Raw genomic sequence first — 26,239 nt, 5'->3', positions numbered from 1 at the left:
CAACTGTGTAAAAATAACACCCCTGTTCGTGTTTTTTCTTTATTTTTAAATTCAGAGTATTTTCTTTACAAGTGAGTCAAATCTCAGGCAAATTGTGACTAGTATTGATAGGTTATGGTGTCGGACGTGTTTATAGGGACACCCAACTAACGTTAGAATTACTAACAGCAGCAAAACATGAAAAGTCATGGCCACTTTTATGTCACCGGCCGGTGATTGTCTTCCGGGTCAGTATCGGATTATTGAACCTGGCGTGTTTCTACAGCACTGAAACTGGAAACTGACCCGGAAAGAACTACCTCATTAGACGGTTAAGATAATCGGAATCGGTATCGGAATCTGAATCTGAAAGAAACCGTTACTGGTGCGTTTCTACAGGCCCCTCTAATCGGATACAATCCGATAGACCCGGAATTTAGGGTTCTGTAGAAACACGCTGAATGCAGAGGTAACGGTGATCGGCAGTATCATCAACAGCGCCCTCTATACTACCGGGAATATGCACCTTTAAGTGTATGGGCGATGTGCGTGGTAAGATGGTGGCGCGGTGGTTGCAAAGCGATTGGTCAATGTGATACATCTAGATACTTCGCACAGTAGAGATCAATGACCGTGCCCTTAGCAAGCATTAGATTTCGGCAGCAATATTGCAAGCCACGTGAATTATGTGTAGACCTTTATGAGCATTTATATGGTTAACTATTCAATTCAGACTGCCAAAAGGCTGGAAAACAAATACTAGTATGGATTGTCCTGCATGTAAACTGAATACAGTGAATTTCAAAGTGGACATCTATTATCCATGTTATGGTCACAAGGTGTGGTATCTTGAATTACTTACTTTTCCACCTATTAACCTAGCTAACAACTGGACATTCTCTGAACGTTCTTGAAACGAACCAAGTTCGCTATTTGGACGTTTTGACAAAACGTTTTCAGAACGTCTTTTTCTGAAAGGTTTTCGACGTATTTAAAACGTTTTAAATGGACGTTATACTGCTACAAACGTTTTTAAACGTTTAAAAAACCAATACAAAACCTTTCGGGTTTTTTAAGGATCTGCAGAACGTCTAAAAAGTCTTATGACCCTTTCCAGAATGTTTAGAGAACCTTTCATATCCGTTTAAAACGTCAAGAAAAACCTTTAAGAACGTCTAATATTTATTTTTTATGGGGCATTCAAAAGAAAGTATGGTTATGAGATCATACAGGCACAATCTGGGATATGTTGTACCCAATCCTAATCCTATAATTATAATCCTATCCTAACCTGTTCCTAATATCCTAGCATCTATACCTACTATACAATATGAATCTGTATCACATTCTTTTATATACCGGCAAAAATATTGTAATGCATGAAGACATGGTTACTAAAATTAAATCACTTACATCTTAATTAGGCCTTTTAACATATGAAAAAATACCTCTTCATGGCACAATTTGAATTTGTGAATAACTGAACAATAAAGTAGGCACAATCTTTAACACAGATAGTTTGAACCAAGCATAAATACTTCAGATTTCAATGTCTTTTATCTAGTTTTCAAATTTTAGATTTTCTTATTTGAATATTCATAGACACGCATGAATATTCATGATAAAGAAACCAATGACGAAGACGTAGCGGACCAAATAAAACTTTTTTAAACGTTCATTATAGACGAGATCGACGTAATGAAAACGTTTTGTGGACGCTTATAAATGACGAAGAGGTATGAACACATAATAAAAACGTAACGTCCATTGACGTTTTACAACGTTTTCAAAAAAAATGCTTTGCGTTAGATTTTTAGTCCCAACTTTGACGTTAAATATACGTTTTCAAAACGTCCATCTTATGCGAAGACGTACGGAACCTAAGAAAAAAAAAGAACGCTTAGGAAACGTTTTATAAACGTTATGTGTTTGCTGGGAAAGATGTATACTGTCTGTTATAGTTTGCTATGTATTTGTGTTTAAGATCGTGACAGATTAAAAGCAGGCTTCTATCGTTCAAAGATAATAGTGGATTTTATTACTTTATGCATTTTGCCATCATAACTTTTCATTTCACATTTCATGTTTATGTTTCCATATATTTCCAGTTTAAAGTGGGTCTCTACACGTGGACTCACGTTGGCTTAAGAGAGAATGACGTGAAAATTCATTCGAGGATTATCTTTTATTAATTTCCTTCAACCTGGGCCCTGTTTCATAAAGCTGATCGTAAAGTAACGAACAGCTTACGAGCGACTGGTAATCAATTATGATGTGTTATTTGGGTACCTCAGGGGCGTCACCAGCTTTTTTCCAAGGGGGATGCGTTTTGACACTGAACGTTACCTGCGAGATTCTTCTTTATTTGATTTATTGTTTCCTGTATCATCATGTACATTTACATAATAGGCCCTACACTGTACATATTGTACATGTATTGTAAGCGGCACGTATAACATACGGGGGTAATAACGGTGTGAGATCCTCGGCGAGAGTGTGGGAGGGGATACCCCCTCCCACGGTAGGGACTTTTTGTAAAAACAGGGTATAAAAGTCGCGTTTATAGGGCATTTAAAATAAAATATCTAGGGATTTAAAATCGCCCGTATCACTGTGAAGGACTATGATTATAATATGGTTCGGTGTAAAAATGGCAGAGGTAAAAATGGCAGAGGTAAAAATGTATAACCAAGTATAAAACTTGCGTTTTGGCATTTTAGATAAAATTTCTATGGATTTAAAATCGCCGTATCACTGTGAAGGATTATGATTATAATATTGGGGGTACATGGTACATTAGTGACGGTGTGAGATCCCCGGCGAGGGAGCGAAGTGACCGAGAGGGGGAGGGTGTGGGAGGGGGAAACCCCCTCCCACGGTAGAGACTTTTTGTAAAAACAGAGTATAAAAATAGCGTTTATAGGGCATTTTAAATCAAATTTCTATGGATTTAAAATCGCCGTGTCACTGTGAAGAACAATGATTATAATATAGGGGGTACATAAGTGACGGTGTAAGATCCCCGGCGAGGGAGCGAAGCGACCGAGCGGGGAGGGTGTAGATGGGGGATACCCCCTCCCACGGTACGGACTTTTTGTAAAAGCGGAGTACAAAAGTCGCGTTTCAAGAGCATCTAAAAGCAATTGCCGGGAATTAAGCACATTTGAAAATTCACTGCAGAGGACTATTATAGCATACGGGAGGGGGGGGGGATACATTATGTGACGGTATAAGATCCTCGGCGAGGGAGCGTAGCGACCGAGCAGGGGGAGGGTGTGGGAGGGGGATATCCCCTCCCACGGTAGGGACTTTTTGTAAAAACGGAGTATAAAAGTCGCGTTTATAGGCCATTTTTAATAAAATTTCCAGCGATTTAAACATTACCCAGTATCACTGTGAAGGACTATAACATATACTATAGGGGGTGCATTTTTGACGGTGTGAGATCCTAGGCGAGGGAGCGAAGGGACTGAGCGGGGGAGGGTGTGGAGGGGGACACCCCCTCCCACGGTAGGGACTTTTTGTAAAAGCAGAGTACGAAAGTCGCGTTTGTAGAGCATCTAAAGGCAAATTTCTGGAAATCAAACATGGGAAAATTTACTGTAAATGACTATAATTATAACATGCGGGGATACATTATGTGACGGTGTGAGATCCTCGGCGAGGGAGCGAATATAAGCGACGAGCGGGGAGGGTGTTGAAGGGGGATACCCCCTCCGACGGTCATTGTTGACGGTATATCATATAATAGACTTTTTTCTTTTAAAGCAGGGTATAAAATTCGCGTTTATGCGTAGAGTATTCTAAAAGCAAATTTCTAGGGTATTAAACACTGTTAAAAAAAAAAACACTCCGAAGGACTGTGATCATAACTTAGGACAAAACAAATGTTCATTTTACTATAAGTAGGACCTACCGGTACGATAGAGGGAGCGAGCCACTTTCACTTTGCCATTCGTCTGAAATGTATTCATTAAAAGCTTAAACGTGATCGCATTGTTTGAGCAATACAATTTGTTCTTATATCAGCATAAAGGCATAGAAGAAAAGAAAAAAACGCAAGGTTTACTAAATATATGTTTCAGGGTGCAAACTCGAGGACACGAGGCTACCATCTATACACTAAATTTATTTATTTAGCATATAGATATGATAATGTAAATTGTTAGTGCATTATTTGCCCCGTTATGTTATAAGCGAAAAATTTGGCATTTTCAGTTATGAAATTGACAACTTTTAGACGAGAAAAGTCCCTTTATTGCTCATGTCGGCTTTTCAATAATTGATCAATTATTTGCTACGGGGGGCACGGGGAGGGGGGGGGGGGGGTAGGGCAAAAACTCGTTTTGCCCCCTGACACTTCTATGAAATACTTCGAAAATTGTCAGTCCCCAAATGCGTCGAGTCTTAGTCTGTGGGTAGGAACCGAGCGGAGGAAACATAAATCAAGAGGATAATAATGAAAATAATACAGGGTACTTATAATGCGCCAATTCCACATGACTAACGTGCTCAAGGCGCAGTAGATAAAGTGAGTTATGAAATACAGAAATCATTACACAAACATGCACATGAGAATGAATTACACAGTAATGATGATGAAAAAAAAAATCATGATATACAATTCTACTGGAAAACTGTTACGAACAAATGAGTCTTGAGGGCAACTTTAAAGGAGTCAACATTCGAAATGTAACGGATAGCTTGAGACAACTGATGAGGAACTTTTGAATATGTTTGAATTCAAGTGACAGATATCAAACATGCCGATGAAATATTCTGAAATTTGTCAGTACCCCAAGTTTGCTTAGTGTATGGTTGGAGACCTAACGTTGAAGTCCCGGGGTGTGGGAAGGGCTATCCCCCTCCCAACGGCGTAAATCCGTACTGAGGAGTGGGGGGGGGGGATGGTCACCATCACCACGATTACAAGTCCATAACCGGACCGGCGCAGCATTTTACAGTCCTCAAACTGTCGTTTGTAGCTATATTTTTCGCTTTGGAAATTAAGGGGGGCGCACCGGGCACAACTGCTGGCAATTACTGGCAGCATGCACCATCAGGAGAATGGCATAACGATTAAATGCGAGCGAGCGAGGCGAGCGAGTTTGAAATTTTTGACATTTTACAGTCCCCAAACTGCCGTTTGTGGCTGTATTTTTTCGCTTTGGAAATTAAGGAGGGCACACCGGGCCCAACTGCGGGTAATCACTGGCAGCAACATCAGTAGAATGCAATTGCGATTTAATGCGAGCGAGCTCGAAAATTTTGACATTTTGCAGTCCCAAACTGCCGTTTGTGACTGTATCTTTTCGCTTTGGAAATTAAGGGGGGGGGCGCACCGGGTGCAACTGCTGGCAATTACTGGCAGCAACATCAGGAGAATGGCATAACAAATAAATGCGAGCGAGCGAAGCGAGCGAGCTTGAAAATTTTGACATTTTACAGTCCCAAAACTGTCGTTTGTAGCTATATTTTTCGCTTTGGAAATTAAGGGGGGGGGGGGACGCACCGGGGACAACTGCTGGCAATTACTGGCAGCATGCAACATCAGGAGAATGGCATAACGATTAAATGCGAGCGAGCGAGGCGAGCGAGTTTGAAATTTTCGACATTTTACAGTCCCCAAAACTGTCCTTTGTGGCTGTATTTTTCGCTTTAGAAATAAAGGGGGGCGCACCGGGCGAAAACTACTGGCAGTTACTGGCAGCAGCATCAGGAGAATGGCATAACGATCGAATGTGAGCGAGCGAAGCGAGTGAGCTTCAAAACTGTGACATTTTACAGTCCCCTAAACAGTAGTTCGTGGCTGTATTTTTTCGCTTTGGAAATTAAGGGGCGCACGATCGAAAACTGCTGACAATTACTGGCAGCAACATCAGGAGAATGGCATAATGATTAAATGCGAGCGAGCGAAGCGAGCGATCTTCAAAATTGTGACATTTTACAGTCCTCAAACTGCCGTTTGTAGTTAAATTTTTTTCGCTTTGGAAATTAAGGGGGCGCACCGGGAGAAAACTACTGGCAATTACTGGTTGCAACATTAGGAGAGTGGTGTAATGATTAAATGCGAGCGAGCTTCAAAATTTTGACATTTTACAGTCCCAAAACTGCCGTTTGTAGCTATATTTTTCGCTTTGGAAATTAGGGGGGGCACACCGGCGCAACTGTTGTCAGTCACTGGCAGCAACATCAGGAGAATGGCATAGCGATTAAATGCGAGCGAGCGGAGAGAGTGAGCTTTAAAATTTTGACGTTTTACAGTCCAAAAACTGCCGTTTGTAGCCATATTTTTCGTTTTTGTTTGTCCCACTTTTATGGGGAACCATCCCCCCCCCCCCCATCGACGCCTCTGCATATGAGGGTGCTTTTTGTTAAGTGAAAGATCTGCTGCACCCTCTTTGATAAATTAGGGAAATATACGTCAATCTCAAAAGTGTATACAAAGTCTATCGAAAGGGATCCTGTATAGCGGAGCTTTTGCATGTTTATGATTGCAATACAACGATCTGGTGCATATAGTTCTGGCGGTATTTGGACAATTTTCCATTAAGAAAGTTTGAGATTTTTCCTCATCTCGGGAATTGCTTGGGGGATAAATGATTTGTCTGCCTAAATACTTCTTCTAAATGCCCCTTTGACCCCCCCCCCCTCCCCCGAGATAGATTCGACGCCCCTGATCTCCCCTGCATGGGTATGCCCATAGATGTATCCTGACTGAGTCATCAGTCACTGTCGTTTCTCAGGAATGATTCAGGAAATGGAGGGGGTTCAATTATGGCGATAAAGTTTTTGTTATTGTTTGTTAGTTTGTTTGTTTTCGTACATATTTTGCAGATGGTCCCCAGTTACTCGCGTCATATGTTTACATGAAGACCTATACTATTTGACGTTGTCAACGTCTGAGCCATACCTTACAGTGTATGCCGATGTTACTTTCTTCGCGAGCGAGCGAAGCGAGCGAGCGCTTGAGAAAATTATGTATATATATACATTTACCTACAAGAGAGAATACTGTTCAGCTCTGTTACCTGTCTGAAGGCCGGCGTACAAACGTCATGCAATATGCCAAAATTGATACAATCACATTTCTGCTTCCTTTTTTTTTCTTCAAAATTCAGGGGGGGGGGGATGATTGTACAGGCCATCCCCCCTCCTCCATTTCAGGGGGGGGATATATCCCCCCATCCCCCCCCCCCCCCGGGATTTACGCCCATGCCCCCTCCCACACGAGAGAGACTTTTCATTTTTCGAATTGAAATTCAGCAACCTGGTGCACACTTTGAGTGAAACATTCGGACAGATTTCTATCAAAAAAAAAAAAAAATCTTCTCATCTCGAGAATTATTAATAAGGGGGGGGGGACTATAATATGCTTGGCCCACCATCTTTTTCTTTTTAAACTAAGGCTCGCACTTGGGCTCGGATTTTCAAGTAGTATTGGTTGAAATAAAGTGTTGTAAATAGACCCTAAACATCCTTGCAGCACAGTTACTCGTACACGCAATGTGTGCGTGCTCCACACCATAATAGTAAACATTGTAAGATAGATAGATATGTACAAAATCAGTGCTGCCAGAGCCCGGGGTGCGATTTTTCCCCTCGAATATCTTGTCCCTGCCATGGTGAATAAAAAAACCAAAAAAAAAAAATAATCAAAAAATTATTATTTAGCGTCCGGCGTTGAGCAGACTGGAGTTTTTTTTTTCTTCTTCTTCTTTTTTTCTTCTTTTTTTAGGTCTAAAGGGGGTGCGTTCGTACCCAACGCACCCCCTCCATGGTGACGCCCATGCACTGTACTTCTTTTATCAGAATTTCCACAATTCAGCACAAGAACTGATCACCAGTCGCTCGTGAATCGTTCGTAACTTTACCAATAGCTTTTTGAAACATGTCCCTGATCTTTTCGTTCCTCACTTTAAATTTGTTAATAAAACTCTCCCATAGCAAAAAGACGATTTACGCATCGTTATATTATCTCCAGTAGTACTTCCCCATTTCGCTAAATATAGGGCCTGATATGTGTATTATGTATAGATAGGTTTCCTGGGCTGCCACCTGTTCAAGCATTTGATTATAGTGGCAGTCCTTCTTCCGCATAATTTCTCAGGTAATGATTTGGAAATGTGGTAATACCATACATATTTTGTTAATGGAAATAATTTATACATTTATTTTCCTTCTTCGAATCATGTGCATTGAAATATGTATACTGATATTTTATGTGATATTACTGAAAAGAATCTTGCTTTATATGTGAAATTGGGTTGGAAGAAAAATAAACAAAGAAAGAAACAAATATTTGGTCTCGAAGGATGGTCATCAAGCTACGAGTGTACGTCACGAGCTCGACACCCACGAGTCATACAGTCCAAGAGTTACACAGCTCACGAGTCACGCAGCCCACGAGCTGGACACTATCTAAAGAGGCCAGTGAGCTCGACATCAAGTAAAATAGAGTCATCCCACGAGACCGACACCAACGAGCCATACAGCTCACGAGTTCGACATTTAAAAATGGTCCATGAGTTAAACAGCCCACGAGCCTTACAGTTCATGAGTTCGACACCAGGCAAATAAGGCCCAAGGGTTAGACACTAGGTAAAAACAGCCCACAACAAGGGAATTAATGCGTCGGTCTCGTAGTGGACTGTACGATTCGTGGACTGTACGATTCGTGGGCTGTATGACTCGAGGGCTGTATGATTTGTGAGTGTCCGTCTCGTCACGAGTACCCGTAAAATAGACCCACGAGTTATACGGTCCACGTGCACGTCATTATAGGCAAATAAGGCCCATGAGCTAGACATTACGTAAACTGTTGGCCTTTTTTTCATTGTTGAGCTCGTGGGATGACCACCCTCCCCCCCCCCCCCCTCCACACACACACATTACATAGCTCAGCACTCATGCTCATGTCAACATTTTCACCTCATTTTCTTTCAACTATTGCAACTTGACACTTATTACAATGATTTGTACAAATTTTCACGAGATAAACACACACGAATCTGCAAGTCATTTCTATAGTTTATTCACCCAATCATTACAACAGAACATTCCATGATGCCTCTACAACTACAGAATAGACGCAATAGGCCTACTACGAATTAAGATTTTTGTGACATTGTTAATTATCAGACATAGATTTTGGATCATTCCCCAACTGCACTATATCTCATTAATGGTGTCTTTCTTGTTTTCCTTCTATGCGGTTTTATTATATATATATATATAATATATATGAAATACCAAAACATTGGCTTTGGAAAAGTTTTCGTGTAGTGCATTATAGCCACTCTTAGGAGCGTCTCACTGTTGGATATACGTAGGAAGAAACTGTTTTATCTGGTGTGGTGTTGCTGGGGAATACCTAAAGAAACGTATCAGGGCAATTAACCTCCGTCTAAATACTGGTAAGTGATAGGGTAAGAGGAAAGATTAGGGTAAGGGTTAGGTTTAGGGTTAGAGTTCAGGTTAGGGTTGGGATTAGGTACAGGATTAGGATAAGGGATAGGGTCAGGGGAAGGGTCTGTGGCAATTGTCCAGGGGGTATGATTGCCCTATAGACCCCGCAGGAAAAGAAAAAGCCAATTGCGCACTTAGATTATCACTCCTTCGTGTCTTCCCCCCCCCCCCCAAATCGCTTCCCTTTGTTTATTCCATTAAGTCAGCACAAAACCAGTTTTACTGGTGAGTTGTCCATTACTCTGTGCTTATTTTCTTTCTTTTTAGGCTGCCTTCAATTATCTTCTTGAGATGGTAGACTCCTGCATTTCTTTCATTCAAACAGGAAATAATTGCATCATAGATTTTTTTTTTTATTTCAAGGTATTTGTTCAAATCATATTTAGCAATTATAATTTTCCCCAAAGTGACATATTCTTTTTGGGACTCAAAACATAACATTCTTTGAGAAATCAAAGCTAAAAGTATACGTAACGATGAATACATTTTCTTTGTCTCGTAGTGAATTAATGATACATATTTCATTTGTGTACTTATAATGGAAAGAAATGTTTAAGAGCTGACCAAATCACCTCCTAACAATTGTCATAATCATGTACTGCAAATCTATTGCTTATATTTTCGTTCATATACGTGCATTCTTCATTTTTGTATGATTTTTGTGAGAAATGCAGTTATGAAATCAAACTACCCCCCCCCCCCCGAAAAAAACAATATAATACAAATAGAAATAAACAACAGCAAAAGGTTATTACATGATCATGCAATTCGGGACCAAAATCAAAATGACTCTGATAAGTTTAAAGGATTGCGAACGTTGATCTTGCAAGCCGTGGTGCTTCGTTTCTCCATCTGTAATATGGCAGGAAAAAAAAACAACGAAAGACGTTTTTGTAGAGCCTGGTATATAGAGAGCTTATATTTTGAAGACTCGTGACTTTGAAATATTCTTAGTTACATTTTCGAAGGTACTTGCGATGTTTTCCCCACAGAGTTTTTATTTTTCATAGTGCGGAATAAAGGAAAGATAACTGAAAGTTAATCAAAATATGTGTCACAGCTGGTTACAATATAATTCCGAAGGCTCGTTAATTCGAAATTAAAGTCAATTCGTTATTCCGGAGATTCGTTAATTCGAAAAATGATATAAGGTTTGTTATTCCGAATGTTCGCTATTTCGAAAAAGAAAAAAAAAAAACCTTTCGTCATTCCGGAGGTTTGTTAGTACCTACCGTATTGTCTTTATATTTTCGTATTAACGAACCTTATTTCATTTTCGGATCAATGACACTTCGGAACAACATTCTTTCTTTCATTTCGGATTAACAAACCTTACTTCAGCTACAGAATTACGAATCTGCGGAATGACGTCATAAATGATTGGAATAATGAACGTCTATAGGTATATATGGAATTTCTGTTTCGGAATAACGAATCTTCGGAATAACTAACGTCACCCTCATAGTTTACATCCCTTTTTATCTTCTACTCTCTTCTTGCTTCTTTTCCATAATACCCCCCCCCCCCCCCATCTGCGTCCTTCCACTCTCTTAAAAAAATTGAGTGAAAATATTCACTCTAAAAAGAGTGAATACAAAAAAGAGCGAATTTAGAGTGAAATTGGAGTGAATTTTGAGTGAAAATGTTCATTTTCACTCGTTTTAGAGTGACGTCAGGGATCACTCCAAAATCTTCGAGTGATCCCTGAGGTCACTCCAAAATGAGTGAAAATGAACATTTTCACTCAAAATTCACTCCAATTTCACTCTAAATTCACTCTTTTTTTGTATTCACTCTTTTTAGAGTGAATATTTTCGCTCGATTTTTTTTTAGAGAGGCATGTCCTCTTCCTTTACTTTGCCTCTCACTTTTTTTTTCTCTCTCTATCTCTCTCTCTCTCTCTCTTTACCCTTTTTTTCCGCATCACATAGGAATATACACATCTGAGTTAATTGAAGCAGATATTTCTTCTTTTAGGTAGTATACAATCAATGAACAATTGAATGATTAAACCAGAAGCTTATAGGCTCGTGGAAAATCCTCCTTGTCTTGTCCCACCTGTACAATTTCATGTGTGGGTATAATCCCTACACTAAGATATCATTATTTTCCATAAAAGTATACATAATCATATCACTCAAATTTTATCGCTTGGTGGATTTTGAGAGAATCAGCATTGCCCTATTGTACTTGTATGTTGGAACTAATTCGACAAATGTCCCTTTCGAGGCATTCCTAATAGTGGGGTGGCTTAGTGAAATTATCGTGACACGGCGGACAAAAGCATGATTTTTTCACCAAAGGTACTTCATGATGTACCTTCTCAAAAAATAGGGTGCTCCAAGAAAATTGATGCTGGGAAGGAGGTCAGAGGTCAAAGTTCAATGACCTTTATTTGTGAAATAGGTTTTTTGGCTATTTGTCAGGTCAGGAATATCCAATCTGGCTAAAACTTGGCAGGAAGAATATTGAGAACAAGGAAAATATTTTGATTGAATTTGGAGTGAATTTTCCAAAGGTCAAAGGTCAAAGGTCAATGAACTTTTTCTAAAAATCATGTTTTTGTTTATTTCTCCAGGTAGGAAGATTCAATTTTCACAAAATTTGATATGAACGTTGTATAGAAGGTACCAAGAGTATAAACCAGGAGTCAATATAATTGTTGATTTGTGCGTTGCCATGGCAACCCAAAACTAGGGTTTTTAATTGAAGTTAGTGACAGGAGGCTATTTTCCAGTTTGGAAGAGATTCCATTTGAATAGGTACAACTGATCGACGGGATGTATAGAGGTTTGAAATACTTTTCATTAGTGTTAAGTGGTATGTTGCCATGGCAACTACATATATAGATTTTGGTTAAACTTAAAGGAGACTTCAGAACTTATGAATTTGAAGAGATTTCCATCAGGGTTGGTATAATTGATCAACAAACAAGTCGCCAGACAAAGATTTGTCACCTTTATAGCATGTGGGTTGAGTGAGTGCAGCAACGATGGTGGAACACATCGGTGAGAGTTTGAGGAGAGTTGGGCAATCCGTTCTGAAGTTGTGAATTTTTGAAGTTTCTGCTCATGCAGTCGAGGCTGGATGAGAAGACTACTATACCTTGTAATGTCACATGTGTACAACGATATAAAGAATGAATAAAGAAAATTCAACATAAATTATTTTCGCTTACAAAAGGATACTCGACTTCTCTTTCAGAAGGCAGGGGGAATAATATTACCCTTGACATACGTCAGTAGCAAGTCAAAGAAACTATGTGAACTTTATTCAAAAAGTATGGTTTTGTGAAATTCTCATTTTATTTTCCTTAGAATGTGCGCATGTGACATCATACACTGTGGTGGTCTTTTCATCCAGCCGCGACTGTGCAGATACCTTAGGGAATCATAGCTTTTAAGCGGATTGTACGATTTTTTCTGGGCTTTCTGTGATGTGTCCTACTAGTGTTGTTGTATTCACTGAATCCACGTGTGCATGAAGGTGGACTTGTCCTTTAAGGACAGATTCTGAAAGAGCAGACTGTAAGCTTTAAAATGATGCATCACACAATTCAAAGGGATTCCCCTAACCTATCTAAATAATAATACCGGTACTGGAAAAAAAGCACACACTCTGGATAAGTATGAACTGAGAAAAGAGGCTGCACTGTCTATTTTAGCGTTTAATCTTTTCCAAGCTGTCTCATGTCATTATGTTCATCTTTTCTTCCCCCCTCCAATTTTCATTTGAGTTTGTCATTATTAATTTTTGATGATAAGAACGATGCCACAAGGCATTGTTTCTTAAAAATGCTTCAACTGCTCCTTCAGGTCCAAAATCTACATCAATATATATAATTTTCCTGATCTCCTCAACATTTTCCAAAAATAAAGCATACACCTTTTATGCATTGAGTCCTCCTTTTTGTGGATAATTAAAGGCAAAAACCCAAAATTAGTGCTTGAAAATTATTCTTAAGTGTGAGTTACGGACAGAAAGAACCTCTGTAACAAAATGAATCTGTATAATCAATGTTAAGTATTGTTAATAACACAAAATGTGAACAATATTTCTATGATAACATGTTTCCAGACTAAACCGTCCGCATTTATGCTTTAATGAGAAAAATACTGATATCTCTTTATATGTTTGCTCTGATTGCAAAAACTGTATATGGTACTGTAGGATGTCTTGTGATACAACAGGGGGGCATTTCATGAAGCAGTTTGGTCAGATATTTTTCTGACAAACTGTTACAAACTACAGAAATCCTTGCATCTGATTGGCAGAGAGCAAATTTGTCCGACAACTTGTCGGACAAAATGCTTCATGAAATGCCCCCAGACCTACACATATTATGCATAAAATGTGATATCCTGAACATTTTTTTCAAGTCACTCTCCCAAAAGTGTATATATAGGACCTTAAGTTTTTCTTGTGTTTGTTCCTGGCAGATTACTAGTACACAAATGCTCCAATCCATGATGACCTAACGGAAATTAAGGAAATTAAAATGAATATACTGAAAACCAAAACTACAGATACTAATAACTTACTTCATTCTTCTCTCCCCACCCCACCCCACCCCTTCTTTTTGGTTTCTTGATATACTAGTAGATCTAGCTGACTTTGATAATTATCATTATGTAACATCATCTTCAATTGACAAGGCGATAAAACTTAACAATCATTTCATTATGCTGCTGGACTAATGGGGTTAGTTGAACTATATTGTTTTTAATGTACTATACTTTTTCCTCCTATCAATCACATGTATTTTGGGTGGAATGTATTTTGACATAAAGCATCATAGAATCAACCGCCTTTGGGGTCGGGAATTTTGTCATATTATATTGTGATTTAGATTCTGCTCTATGCCGATTTTGTTTTATTTCTATCAACTTTTTAAACTTCCCCATAGACTTTGTTCCCCAGCCAACTACATCCCTCCCTCTTTGGATAATGTGAACCAATCAAACATTGCTTTTACTTTTTAATAACATGTCTATACATAGCTATCAGACCAAAAATATTCAAACCGCTTTAAGTCTTTATGAGTGAAATTACAAATATCAACATATTTTTAAAAATATTCAAATTGTCTAAATTCAACTTCATCTATGAAAACAAACTTTTAACCTTTTTAAACATTTGAATAACCCCCATAAGAAATAAGAAACATATAGAGAGGGGAAGTGCAGACTATAAAAATTGCTTACGGGAACCAGGTAATCCCTGCACTAAACCTATGGAATTCACACAATATTGGAGGAAACGGGTTAAATTTGTTAGGAAATATGTAGGGCAATACCCAAAACCTTAAGTTCTCAATGGAATATGCAGCTCTTCTACTGGTAAACTAGTAGTTCTGGGAGAAAAAATGAGCTGTGACATAGTCCTACACCTGGCTCAGTCATTGCCCAAGATTTAAAGTATCTGAGCCAGAGTTATATGTCACTCTTTGCCATTTCTCTACAGGAGGTAGACAGTACTAAAAAAAAATCCTTTACCAGAAATTATATCAAATTATTTAATGAAAAGGTGCTTAAGAAAACTGGACTATTCCAACACACCTCCCTCAGGTCTGCAACACAGACTAACCACCTGTTACCATAGGAAAACCAGTAAAAATGGTGTATTACTGTAAACATGCACATAATATGTCGCATTATGGGTCTGAATTTTAAGACTAGCAACCATGTACATTGCATTGCATTGTACTGAATGCCCTGTGTATAGTCTTTGAATTCAGACATTATTGTTATGTACAAATTAAGGGCATTTTCTCATTTTTTCTGTTAGCGGATTTCTTGGAGCACCCCCTAATTTTGATCCTCATATATATACAAATGTCTGAGGAAAAAATGACACTTTTGTCCGGCGTGTCACGATTATCAGTATATTTGACACTAAGCCACCCCACTATAAACACAATTACCATTTATATTTATTTTCTTTGAACTGATATTCAGTGCATAATATGTGGGGAATATTTTGATTTTATCATTTGCTAAGGTTAAACTGGCCACGGACTCGGATAGTGCAGGGAGCAAAGATTTATACAAATTCGTTTTCTAGTCACCTTAGACGTAGAGCAGTTTGTTTGGAGAACCGCTCTTGATGTCTGAAAGCTTGTTAGAGGATGCTTGGTTCAAGATAGTGTTCCAAGCGTTCCATCCGCTGTAAAGTGCAAGCGCACCTGGAGATTTAAGAGACCCATGCATTAAACATATTCACCATTAGTCTACAGCTTTAGTGGTAAGCGAATGAAACGTGATAAATGCACTCAGATATATTGTACTCACAGCTTATCTTTTTTTTAAGCAGTAGACCCTACATTTGTATTTTGTCATGACCATGCACTGAGTACGTTCATTTTGTGTCACACTTTCTTTTTCAACTAAATTCAAGAAGCGTATAAACAAACAAATAAAAGAACCGTTGACTTACAAGTACTATACCTCTGGATAGCCGTTAGCTCATGTGCATCTGATCACATTATTATTTTTTTTTTTATTCCAAGCAAGGCATTTGACGTCATTGCATGTTTGTTGATCGTCTCATTATCATATGCCGCCCACTTTTTATGATTTGCATTCGCCATCAGAGTTGTGAAATAATTCTATCACGAAATTATTAATAATCCATTGTTTTATATACTTTTTTTCATTTTAAAATGGTACGAAAGTAAACTTGAATTGAACTGCATTAATCAATACGTGCTGCAATACAATCTTAAAAGCTGAAAATATCTTACCATATACAGAATGAGTCAATAAAATGAATACCATATCCCTAACGTACCTGCAACATGGGGGGTCGCCATGGACGTTCCGGAGATGGTGTTGGTGGCATAGTTGCCTGTGTACCAAGTGGAGGTGATATCCTCACCAGGTGCGAAGATGTCAAGGCAGGAGCCGTAGTTTGAGCCTTGCCAGTTATTCCAGGACCAGCGGCTGTCGTCGTCACTGGTGGCTCCCACGGTGATGGCCTTTAGGTACAGGGTAGAGGGGATTAAGCGATCAATCAGTGTATATAGCAATTGATATATCAATCAATCAGCTAATCAATATTTAGATTCGTATTAATGTACGTATAATAGTGTGAAGCTGGTATTTTAACCAAACGCTTTTGTCACCTTGGGAATATTAATATGATTGCGACTAATTGAAGACAATGGATGTCTCAGGACGCAAGCTTGGTAGTAGGAGCTTTCGACCTTCTCTGCTTTATTGTCTGTTTGTTTATATATTATATATATATATATATATATATATATATATATATATGAAGAGTTTGTTCGCAAAAACCGATAAGTCCATATTTGCCAAATGGAAATATTTGCGATTAAAGGTCAGGGAAAATAAAGAGAATAATAAGAAAATCTTTGCTTCTTTTGACTATAACTTCAAAATGTACCTTTATATGTAGTGACCAATATACCATTTAAAAGGTATTATTTTGTACTTTGTGACAGAGACCGTACTTCAAAATCTTAAAAAATGGACTTATCGGTTTTTGCGAACAAACTCTTCATATATATATATATATATATATATATATATATATATATAAACGAAGAGTTTGTTCGCAAAACCCCATAAGACCATTTTTGAAGATTTTGAGTTGCGGTCTCTGTCATAAAGTACAAAATGATACCTTTTAAATGATATATTGGTCACTACATAATAAAGGTACATTTTTGAAGTTATGGTCAAAAGAAGCAAAAGCTAATGTTCTTATTATTCTCTTAATTTTTCTTGACCTTTAATCGCAAATATCTCCATTTGGCAAAATATGGACTTATCGGTTTTTGCGAATAAACTCTTCATATATAGGCCTATATATATATATATATATATATACATATGCGTAAAAATATCAGGTTAAGATATTTCAATGTCTGTTTACTTGTTTATTGTATAGCCACAACTAAGACTAGCAGGCCGAAACTTGGCAAGTGTTGCGCGAAGCAACTTCATTTGATGTACCGGTCTATTATTTGCCCACTTTTATACACATTATGTGTGTTGTATGCATAATTCACTCCAATTTTTGCTTGGAAAGAGTTTCCGGGAGCGCATGTAAGGTGAAAAGCTTTCCTAAGTAAGTTTTCTCAAAATAATGTCAATCTAGACTTTGAAATAATGTGATCCGCGCGTTATATATACAAGGTATAGGCGACGAACGTTAACGTACAGAAATGATGAGCATTGTTTAGTATTGTTTTTCGTGGTTGCATGCAAACTGTATCTCTAGATAGTAAAATACATCAAGGAAGGAGGGGGAAGCAAATTTTGGTGAATATATTACGGCAGAAACTCGAGCAGGGGAAGTGCTCGAAGCATCCTTGTTGGAATTGCCAGCGGCGACAACGGCGTATATGTTATTGTTGATCAGGCCTTGAACTGCGTTGTCCACGGAGGTCGAAGCGCTTCCACCGAGAGACATGGATGCAACGTCGTAAGCCCTAGCATTTTTCGCAACGTAGTCAATCCCTACGGGAAACAGTTAAGATTTATACAATACAAAGTGATTGTGTGTATCGCCAACGTTCAACAACTAGTATATACACACCAAATATAACCCTAATGGTGGGTGATTTAATCCGTCAAAACACAAATAAAGACAGCGTTTCGAATATCTATTTCCTAGCAATTTGAATAACTGGGTAAGAAAAAGTCAAATAAGAAAGAGCAATAAAGAAACACGCACACACGCATGTTTCATGTCAACAGTATAGGTTAATGCACAATGAGGCCCTGTTCCTCGCGGCTGAAAGACAAAGCTGAAACTTCATCAATATTCACTGCGTAGGCCTACTGATCAACTTAAAGAGGATCTTCCATGGAAGCGATTTTGATAATTTCGCAGGATGCTCTTCATAAATCGACAGCTTAACGTTTACATTTGTGGGATTAGTTCTGGTCTTTGAGAAGAGAAGCAAACAAACAAACAAAAAACAAATTACACTGAACAAGGTATAGCAGTTTTATCATTAAGAATGCATGAGTGGGGGCTCACGACAAATGTGGTCATGCAATTTATTAGAAAATAATATATACGGCCTAAAAGGAATTCCACAAAAATTCATTTTTCATGAAAATTACACATTCCATCAACTTGATACTGACATAAAATTATGTTAATAGGGGTAGCAATTATTCCCCCTGCTTTCAGAAAGCGCTTATTCGAGTGCTCTTTCATTATACTAGAAAACTGAATTTTTGTGGACTTTTCTTTATATCTTCTTTATATTTTTGTCCACACATACGTCATAACCTCTAGAAGTCTCCTCATTCAACGGTTCCAACACCAAAACTTTAAAAATTCATAACTTTGCATCCATTGTCCGATTTTCCTCAAACTTTCACTGACGTGTTCTACTAATGTTGCTGCTTTCACCCAATCCACATTGCTCTATATATGATTTGGGTTCCCGTTTATATCATTCCTTCCATGTTCTAGACGAATCTGTGAGAGTCAGAGTATTGAAAATTCACGGGAGGCAAATTCAGTCAGTATACAATGTTACGAATTTCATTTACCAGATATGATGGCGGACCAGGATCCAGTTCCATCACATCCAAGCACCTTAATTCCAATGATGGTTACTCCCGGAGCAACTCCGTATGTATTAGAGCCTACCGTTCCGGCGCAATGAGTTCCGTGACCATTGCAATCGCTCTGGTGAATCAACAGCACGAATAGGGAGAATTCAAAGTTTCTGAAAAAATGGTGTCAAGCCTAATAAAGCATTTCAGCAAATCAATGAGACAGTAAACCCCTTTGATCACAGTTGGGGATGCTTTCCACCATAATGATTATGATCACAGTCAAGAAATGTTTATTGAAGAGAAAGCCAAACCCTCTAATTGGTTGTGTTGGTAAAGAGACTGACGCATCCATTTTGTGGCTGTTTCCAATCGTGATCAAAATTGAGATATCATTGATTATCCTCCTTTGACCCCGCATAATCATCTTCATGAATAATAAAACAATCATCTCTTTCAATCCACTTCTCTTCAATTCAATTCAGTTCAATGGTGTAGTTTATTTCCATCCTGTTCACAAAAGGTGATAGAAATGCAAAGTATACACAGTATACACTTATGTAAGAACTACAAGTAATAGTGTTTTTAATATTATGTTTTCAAACTATATGGCGCATGTTGTAAGGCGATGAAATCATAAACTCGCCCATTTGCATAGTGGACTCTCGTTATAACGAAGTCCTCGGGACCGGCAGTTTTCTTTCGTTATATCGAAATTTTGTTATGATCGAACAGATAAACAATAAAAATACATAGAGCGGATAATATTTCGGCTTAATTTTTACTTCGTTGTAACCGGGATTTCGTTAAAACCGTGTTCGTTATAACGGGAGAGCACTGTATTCGAGTCGACTACTAAGTACAGTTTTGTGAAGATTAGTTAACCTTCACATTTTTAAGACTTTCGTATTTTCCCCCCATTTTGATCACATTTTAACAGCTCACCCTATAACATTTATTTACTCTTTTTGCAAACTGGTCCGGAATTCTTACATGTTAAGTGGAAAGTTTACTGTATTGAAATGCATTTAAAGGAAACCAAGACGCGAAGAGAAATGTAGATTGAGTGAAAGTAGCAACATTAGTAGAACATATCAGTGAAAGTTTGAGGAAATCGGTCAATCCATGCAAAAGTTATGAACCTTTAAAGTTTTGGTGTTGGAACCACTGGATGAGAAGACTACAAGTGGAAATGACGTCATGTTTGGATAACAATAATTCTTATTACAAAGAAAGACGAGAATATCACAAAAATTCATTTTTCATGAAAATTACACATCCCATCGACTTGATACTGACTAACTGACATAATCTGTTAGGGGTAGCATTTTCCCCCCTGCTTTCTGAAAGCGGTTAGTCAAGTGCTCTTTCATTATGCTAGAAAAGTGAGTTTTTGTTGAATTTTATTCATATTTTCTTTATATCGTTGTCCACTTTCATGACGCCACAACCTCTAGTAGTTTCCTCATCCAGCAGGTTCCAACACCAAACCTTTAAAAATTCATAATTTTACTAATGTTGCTGCTTTCACTCAATCTACATTTCTCTTTGGGTTTTGGTTTCCTTTAAATATGAAGACGAGAAGAACACACACACACACACACGCACACACACACACACATACACACACACACCAACAAACAAACAAAAGCTGACATACACTGCTTTTTCAATGCAATGTGTAACTCTATCACTTATCATTGCCTTGGATCAGCAGACTCTGGTTTGGATGGTTTAGATGATTAAATTGGTATCAATAATTGTTTGGATGATATTTAAAGAGCAAAGAGAGGACTCTATATACTCACATTGATTTCTCCGCTGATGAAGTTCTTTGCTTGTGTAGCGCGAGAGCCAAATTCGTTATGAGAAGCGAGTACGCCGGTGTCTATGACATACACCCTAACACCATTTCCATCTTGTGTAAAGAGGGTTGCAGCAAGAAGTAGAGAAACAAAATAAAACTGAATAAAAATACGGAGTTTGATCGGCGAATAATTAGCATAAGAATTTCCTTGAGGTAAGAATAGATAGATACAGTATACCACGGGTTAGATGTCCATGCTTAAAAAATTGTGTTCTTTCATTCATCGTCTTCTTGTTTCTAATTTCCTTTTTTCACAATTCTCAAGAAAGATAAATGATGAGGAAAGGATCGATGATAACATCAGAGCAGCAGCATCAAATTATGACATGTATAGTTGCTATAGCCCATTGCTTAACGCGATATATTGTACTTCTTGATTTGCAACTACTGATTAAACATTGTTGTGCCCGATGATTAAGGGTATCTTAGTGGAATTTTAGATATTTTGGGTAATTACTACTATATATATTTGCATATTGATAACCTGACCGTAAACAAACAAGAACAAAATACCAAAACAAATACTAAAAAGGGTTTAGAAAATGGTTTTACCTGTCTTCCCATGCAGTTACATATAGCGCGGGAGAATTGCCAGACAATCCCCTTGACATAGCCTAAGAATCGGGTATTCATCTCTTTTACCTTTCCTGTCGCCGTTAATCACACACACACACACACACACACACACACACACACACACACACACACACACACACGTATAATATAAACACACAATTCAATAGCAGCAATGGTGCAGCCAGGCTGCAATGTCCAAGAATGCTTGCTAGACGTGTTATATAGTAGGTCCTACGTGCAATGTAATGATTTCTGTCCCGTATAATACGGTAATAATAACATACTTACTGTCGGAGATGTGTTTGCTGTATTTGTTGTCGAGGGGCAGGTTTCTCTGATCAATGCGGTCAAGTCCCCAGGTGACCATAGCGCGGGCGACGCCGTCTTCCTCCACGTACTCTACGGCCGGGAGTCCTCGTACCTGTCCGTCGAGATTTGGACATCACAGTAAGTTTTAATATAGCCGATTAAAAAACAAATGAAATGGAGAACAGTCGCATTGAGAAAGCATTGTACTTATTCCTATTGATTTATACCACTTTCAAACAAGAACCGAAGGGAAGTCGCAAGATATAGCATTCAAGGAGGCTTGTGATTAACATTTCTCCGAAGAAATATCCAGTACAATGGCTCCAGAATATCCTCTGCCCTCTCGCAGTCAGGCCCAGGCGCAGAAAACTGCGCCTCCCACCAGGCGCAGAAAACTGCTACTTTGGGGTTATCCGCCCGAGCGCCGAGCAAGTGTGCCCGCTACAATCGATTCTCGTAGTTTCTGCGAACAGTCGGTTCCATTGGTACCGTCTGTGTACCAGGCGCTCGTTACTGTTTCCTACATCTCTCTCCCTCCCACCCCCCCCCCCCCCCATCCTCCCAGCCTGTTCCACTGATGTGCAGTGCTCTACGTATGCAAGACAGTCAAAGTGACAGGTCTTGAACGTCCTTAGAATAAAAAACACGATAGTATACCATGTATATTGCACTGTATCACCATCTGTCGAAATGCGGCATTCGTCATAAGGCATATCACAGAGCCACACGCTCTCACAAACAGACGCCATGCACAGAATAAAGATGTAGCTCTCACCACATTGACCATACTTAGCTCATTCATATTCAAAGAAATATGCTAGTAAGAATGAAAAGTAGGAGTAATTGTGATTACCTTGCTGTAAAGCTGTTATGCTGCCTTTAATTGCAAAATCATCTGCAAATAACTCTGATAACTCTGGTAAAACTATGGGATCTCTAATATAACTCTGTCTCTCTGGAATCTCATCTAAAACTGCAGTGTGACAGCCTTTCATACCCACCGCATAGCCCCTGCCTCTGTTCTTTGCCCATGGTCAGTTCAACACCAGGGAGGTACAGGCCCCACAGAGATGTGAGGCTCGCACTTTCACAAAACGTTCTTTGTTTTAAACTGCTGCCCAATGTTTACATATAACACCGATAAGAACCCAACCTGCCGGGGAGAGTACCAGGCAGAAGAGAGAGGGGGAAAGAGATGATGTGTTAAGACATGAGAGGTGGTGTGCTGGGGGAGAGAAAGGGAAAGAGTGCCCCTACCAGCTGTTTAAGATAACAATTCTGTTACACTATTCAATTGCCTGTTGCGCAAGGCTAATAAGACAGCAAACCGTTGGTCATTCAAAAAACATTTACCTAATTATGTATTCCGACCAGAATTACTCCAGTTGTCAAGGTTTTTTTCCCCTAGAAAGGATTCCTATGCAAGATCAGGTATTTGGCTTACTACAGATGAAAAATCAGAAAAGTGTCAGGGTTCAATTTTTGCTACAAAATTAGTATCGATTTGGTGTCTTCATCACCAAAATTTTCCCCATGCCTTTTACACTATGAGCATCGCGTTGCATGATGGGTATTGTCATTATCATATTCATGATAGCAGAATTCGGCTCTTTTCGACAGGCGCAGTTTTCTGCGCCTGTGCCTGACTGTCTTGTAAATCATCGTTGATTGAAAATCACACTATTATCATTGACTTCATAGATCACCACTAACCCCCACCATACATTTGATTATCACACGCAAACACACACACATACACACAATAAACAATAAAAATTACATGGAGTGGATAAAACTGCTGCCTGAATTTTTACTTCGTTGTAACCGGAAGTTTGTTATAACCATGCTCGTTATAACGGGAGTCACTGTACAGCATTTGATTCTCACCAGGTCTCCTGGTATGACACGTTTTCTCTTTCTTTAACTTATGTCCATTATTTCTAGTGGTAATGTTTCGTGTTTTACTCGCTGCAATGATTCTTTCATATCAAAGCAATCCCAAAATAAATGTAACGGTGTTGCCACCCTTTGCGTACAAACAGAAAAAAAAAGAGATCTGGAGACAGAGCTAAACTTTCAAGATGCCGCTCGACATTATATTACACAGATTCATAAAGAAATTTGGCCCTTGTAATTTAACTCTTTATAAGCTTCCTAATAAGGTTGCCCTTCGTAGCCTCCTAAGCATTTTATTGAGAACTATTGCAGCTAAGGTGGTCCATAGTTACTATCTCGTACTTGTAAGTCTGCGAATTTCGTAGACTTATCTCAAAATTATTTGTTATAAACTTCATCATCCGTGGGAGATGTCATGTTAATCAACGCCCATAGTTATGATTATCCCTTACCTCTCCAACCATCTCTTCGCAAATGCACCACGCATTGTCAATACTTCTACTTGAAAAAAAAAGAGAATAAATTTGAGAAGATAGAGAAATAGGAAATAGAGAAGATATTGATATACAAAACAATTTCATTCGCGCATGCATACGCACATAACACACACACACACACACTTTTTTTGGAATATTCTTTATTTGAATTCCACTCAATATCAGGTTAATTTTCACAATGAAATTAGTATGAACAAAAATAACAGATGTATTCTTCTCACTTGTGCTGCTGAACCACATTCTTTTTGTAACATACAATACACACACACACACACACACACACACACACACACACGTGCACATACACTCACACATCTCCTTACCAATTCCACGACTTTTTCCGACAGAGAAGCGGCAAAACCGTGGAGGACATTTCTGTACATGGCGCCAACTCTGCCTCCTGAGATTCGGACCGATGATGCCGTGGCATCCAGATCATAGTCGTCCTTTGATGTATTTAAAAAAAAGACAGAGAGGAAGAAAATTAATGTGCTTGTGGATACGAATTGTTTGCGTCTCTGACCTAGCTACAGTTATGATTTCCTTGTTGCATGTCATGACCCTTTGACATGTTTATCACGGCTACAACAATATGACGGGAGAACAAGGTATAATCAATTATCTTTATCAGAGAGAAATTAAGGGGAGAAACGCATTTCTAGTCAAAGGATATGAAAACGCATATTCATAATTATCTATCAAACGTGCCTAAAAGCTTCCACAAATTGCCTTTAAGTATTACTAGAATAAAGATGTCAGAAATGGCAAAGCGGGAAGTACATGATAATTTGCATAAAAGTTATCAATATATTTCACTTTCTTTGGTAGCAGAGAATAGGGTTTCATATTAGCAAAACAAAGCAAACTAAGAAGAATATACAATAATTGTAGAACCTTAGGCAATCAAGCCATAATACTCGTTGTTGTTGTTTTCAAAACAATTGAAATAATATTATCCATCATGGTCTAGTGATAGCCAATAATAGGTCTCGGTTTCTAGCATTACACCATGTTTATTTAGTCTACGATATTTTTTGTATTGAAAGTGTGATATATAGGCCTACCTTGTTTGTAAATACATGAAGACACACGTTGCCCTTCGAATATTGCAAAATCTGATAAAATTTAATTCCGTTTATAGCAATTAGATCATCCCCGAAAAGACGTCCGGTTCTGAGACAGTTTGTGGAGTATAGCACACACATATTACATTTTTATCAATTTTGACATTTGATATTCTATCTGCTGAAAAAAAATTGTATAGTTAAAATAGTTTAGATTATTTAAATGAGATTTCTAACAAAACTCTTGTTATGTGAGGTGCGTAGTATTTAAAAATCTACGTATTTTGCTCTTGATCATGAAATTGAATTAAAATTGGCGTTTGTTTTTGCATTCAATTTGCAATTTCAATTTTATTTTCGTAACTCCCGATGGAAAACACATAAAATAAGACAAAATATGATAATACATGATATTCAACATTTCAAGAAAAAAAAAACAACGAACATAATACATGGCAGTCGATGTTTCAGTTTCAATCGAAGTAAAAGAATGCTTTATAGAAATACGATGGAACCTACTTAAAAAACAAGCTTCTTGACTGTAGGTCCCAACAAAAGAATAATGTTTCACTAACCTTGATTTTGATGATATACTTTCCCGGAATGGCCTCTTCCTGCCTCAACAGGGGGGCCAGCTCGGCCGAGGCCACGGCCAGAAGGAGAAGGGCAATGAAAGCACGCATCTTGAGTGTTTGGAACTGCAGAGAAGTTTACAGACCGGAGAAAGACCCTTGTTGTTCTGTTACTTGGTTAGAATTACATGATTTGAAATTTTGAAGGAAAACTCGTCATCAAACAGGGCCATTATACTCCACCCATGGAGTTACAAAAGGGCATTCATTCATTCATTCATTTTCAACAAAACATGACGCACGCAAAATAAATCAGGAATTATATCATAAACATATACATTCGACTTTGCAAAGGATAAATGATACAGATAAAGATATGCTTCAGTTGAGAAGAAAAAAGAAGAATTGAGAGGTCCACTAAAAAGCAAGCTTGTATATTGTGAACCACTCAAAAACAAATCTTATGAAAGAC

The 26,239-nt window shown here is 38.3% G+C and overlaps 1 protein-coding gene across 1 annotated transcript; it reads right to left on the bottom strand.

The window, feature by feature from the left end:
- Positions 1–10,145: 10,145 nt before the first annotated feature.
- Positions 10,146–25,884, bottom strand: LOC139744341 (extracellular serine proteinase-like). Its single transcript, XM_071654783.1, has 9 exons — positions 25,771–25,884; positions 24,455–24,577; positions 21,718–21,850; positions 20,795–20,904; positions 18,981–19,119; positions 17,746–17,930; positions 16,237–16,423; positions 15,515–15,631; positions 10,146–10,299 (listed from the first exon to the last, which is right to left on the bottom strand). Exons 1-8 carry the CDS (start codon positions 25,876–25,878, stop codon positions 15,516–15,518), a joined length of 1,101 nt encoding a protein of 366 aa, XP_071510884.1. The 5' UTR covers positions 25,879–25,884; the 3' UTR covers positions 10,146–10,299; position 15,515.
- Between the last annotated feature and the right edge of the window lie 355 nt (positions 25,885–26,239).

Source organism: Diadema antillarum, unplaced genomic scaffold, assembly GCF_040938485.1.
Source record: "Diadema antillarum isolate AM-2024a unplaced genomic scaffold, OU_Dant_1.0 seq00001161_RagTag, whole genome shotgun sequence".
Classification (NCBI taxonomy): domain Eukaryota; kingdom Metazoa; phylum Echinodermata; class Echinoidea; order Diadematoida; family Diadematidae; genus Diadema; species Diadema antillarum.
Note: the sequence above shows the minus strand (reverse complement) of the source record. Positions and strands in the feature narration are given on the sequence as shown.

Coding starts and splice junctions, on each gene's coding strand:
- LOC139744341 (XM_071654783.1), bottom strand. CDS start 25,878: ATGCGTGCTTTCATTGCCCTTCTCCTTCTGGCCGTGGCCTCGGCCGAG. Junction 20,905..21,717: donor CAGCAAACACATCTCCGACA/GTAAGTATGTTA, acceptor TCTTTACACAAG/ATGGAAATGGTGTTAGGGTG. Junction 16,424..17,745: donor CCCCTGCTCGAGTTTCTGCC/GTAATATATTCA, acceptor CTGTACCTAAAG/GCCATCACCGTGGGAGCCAC.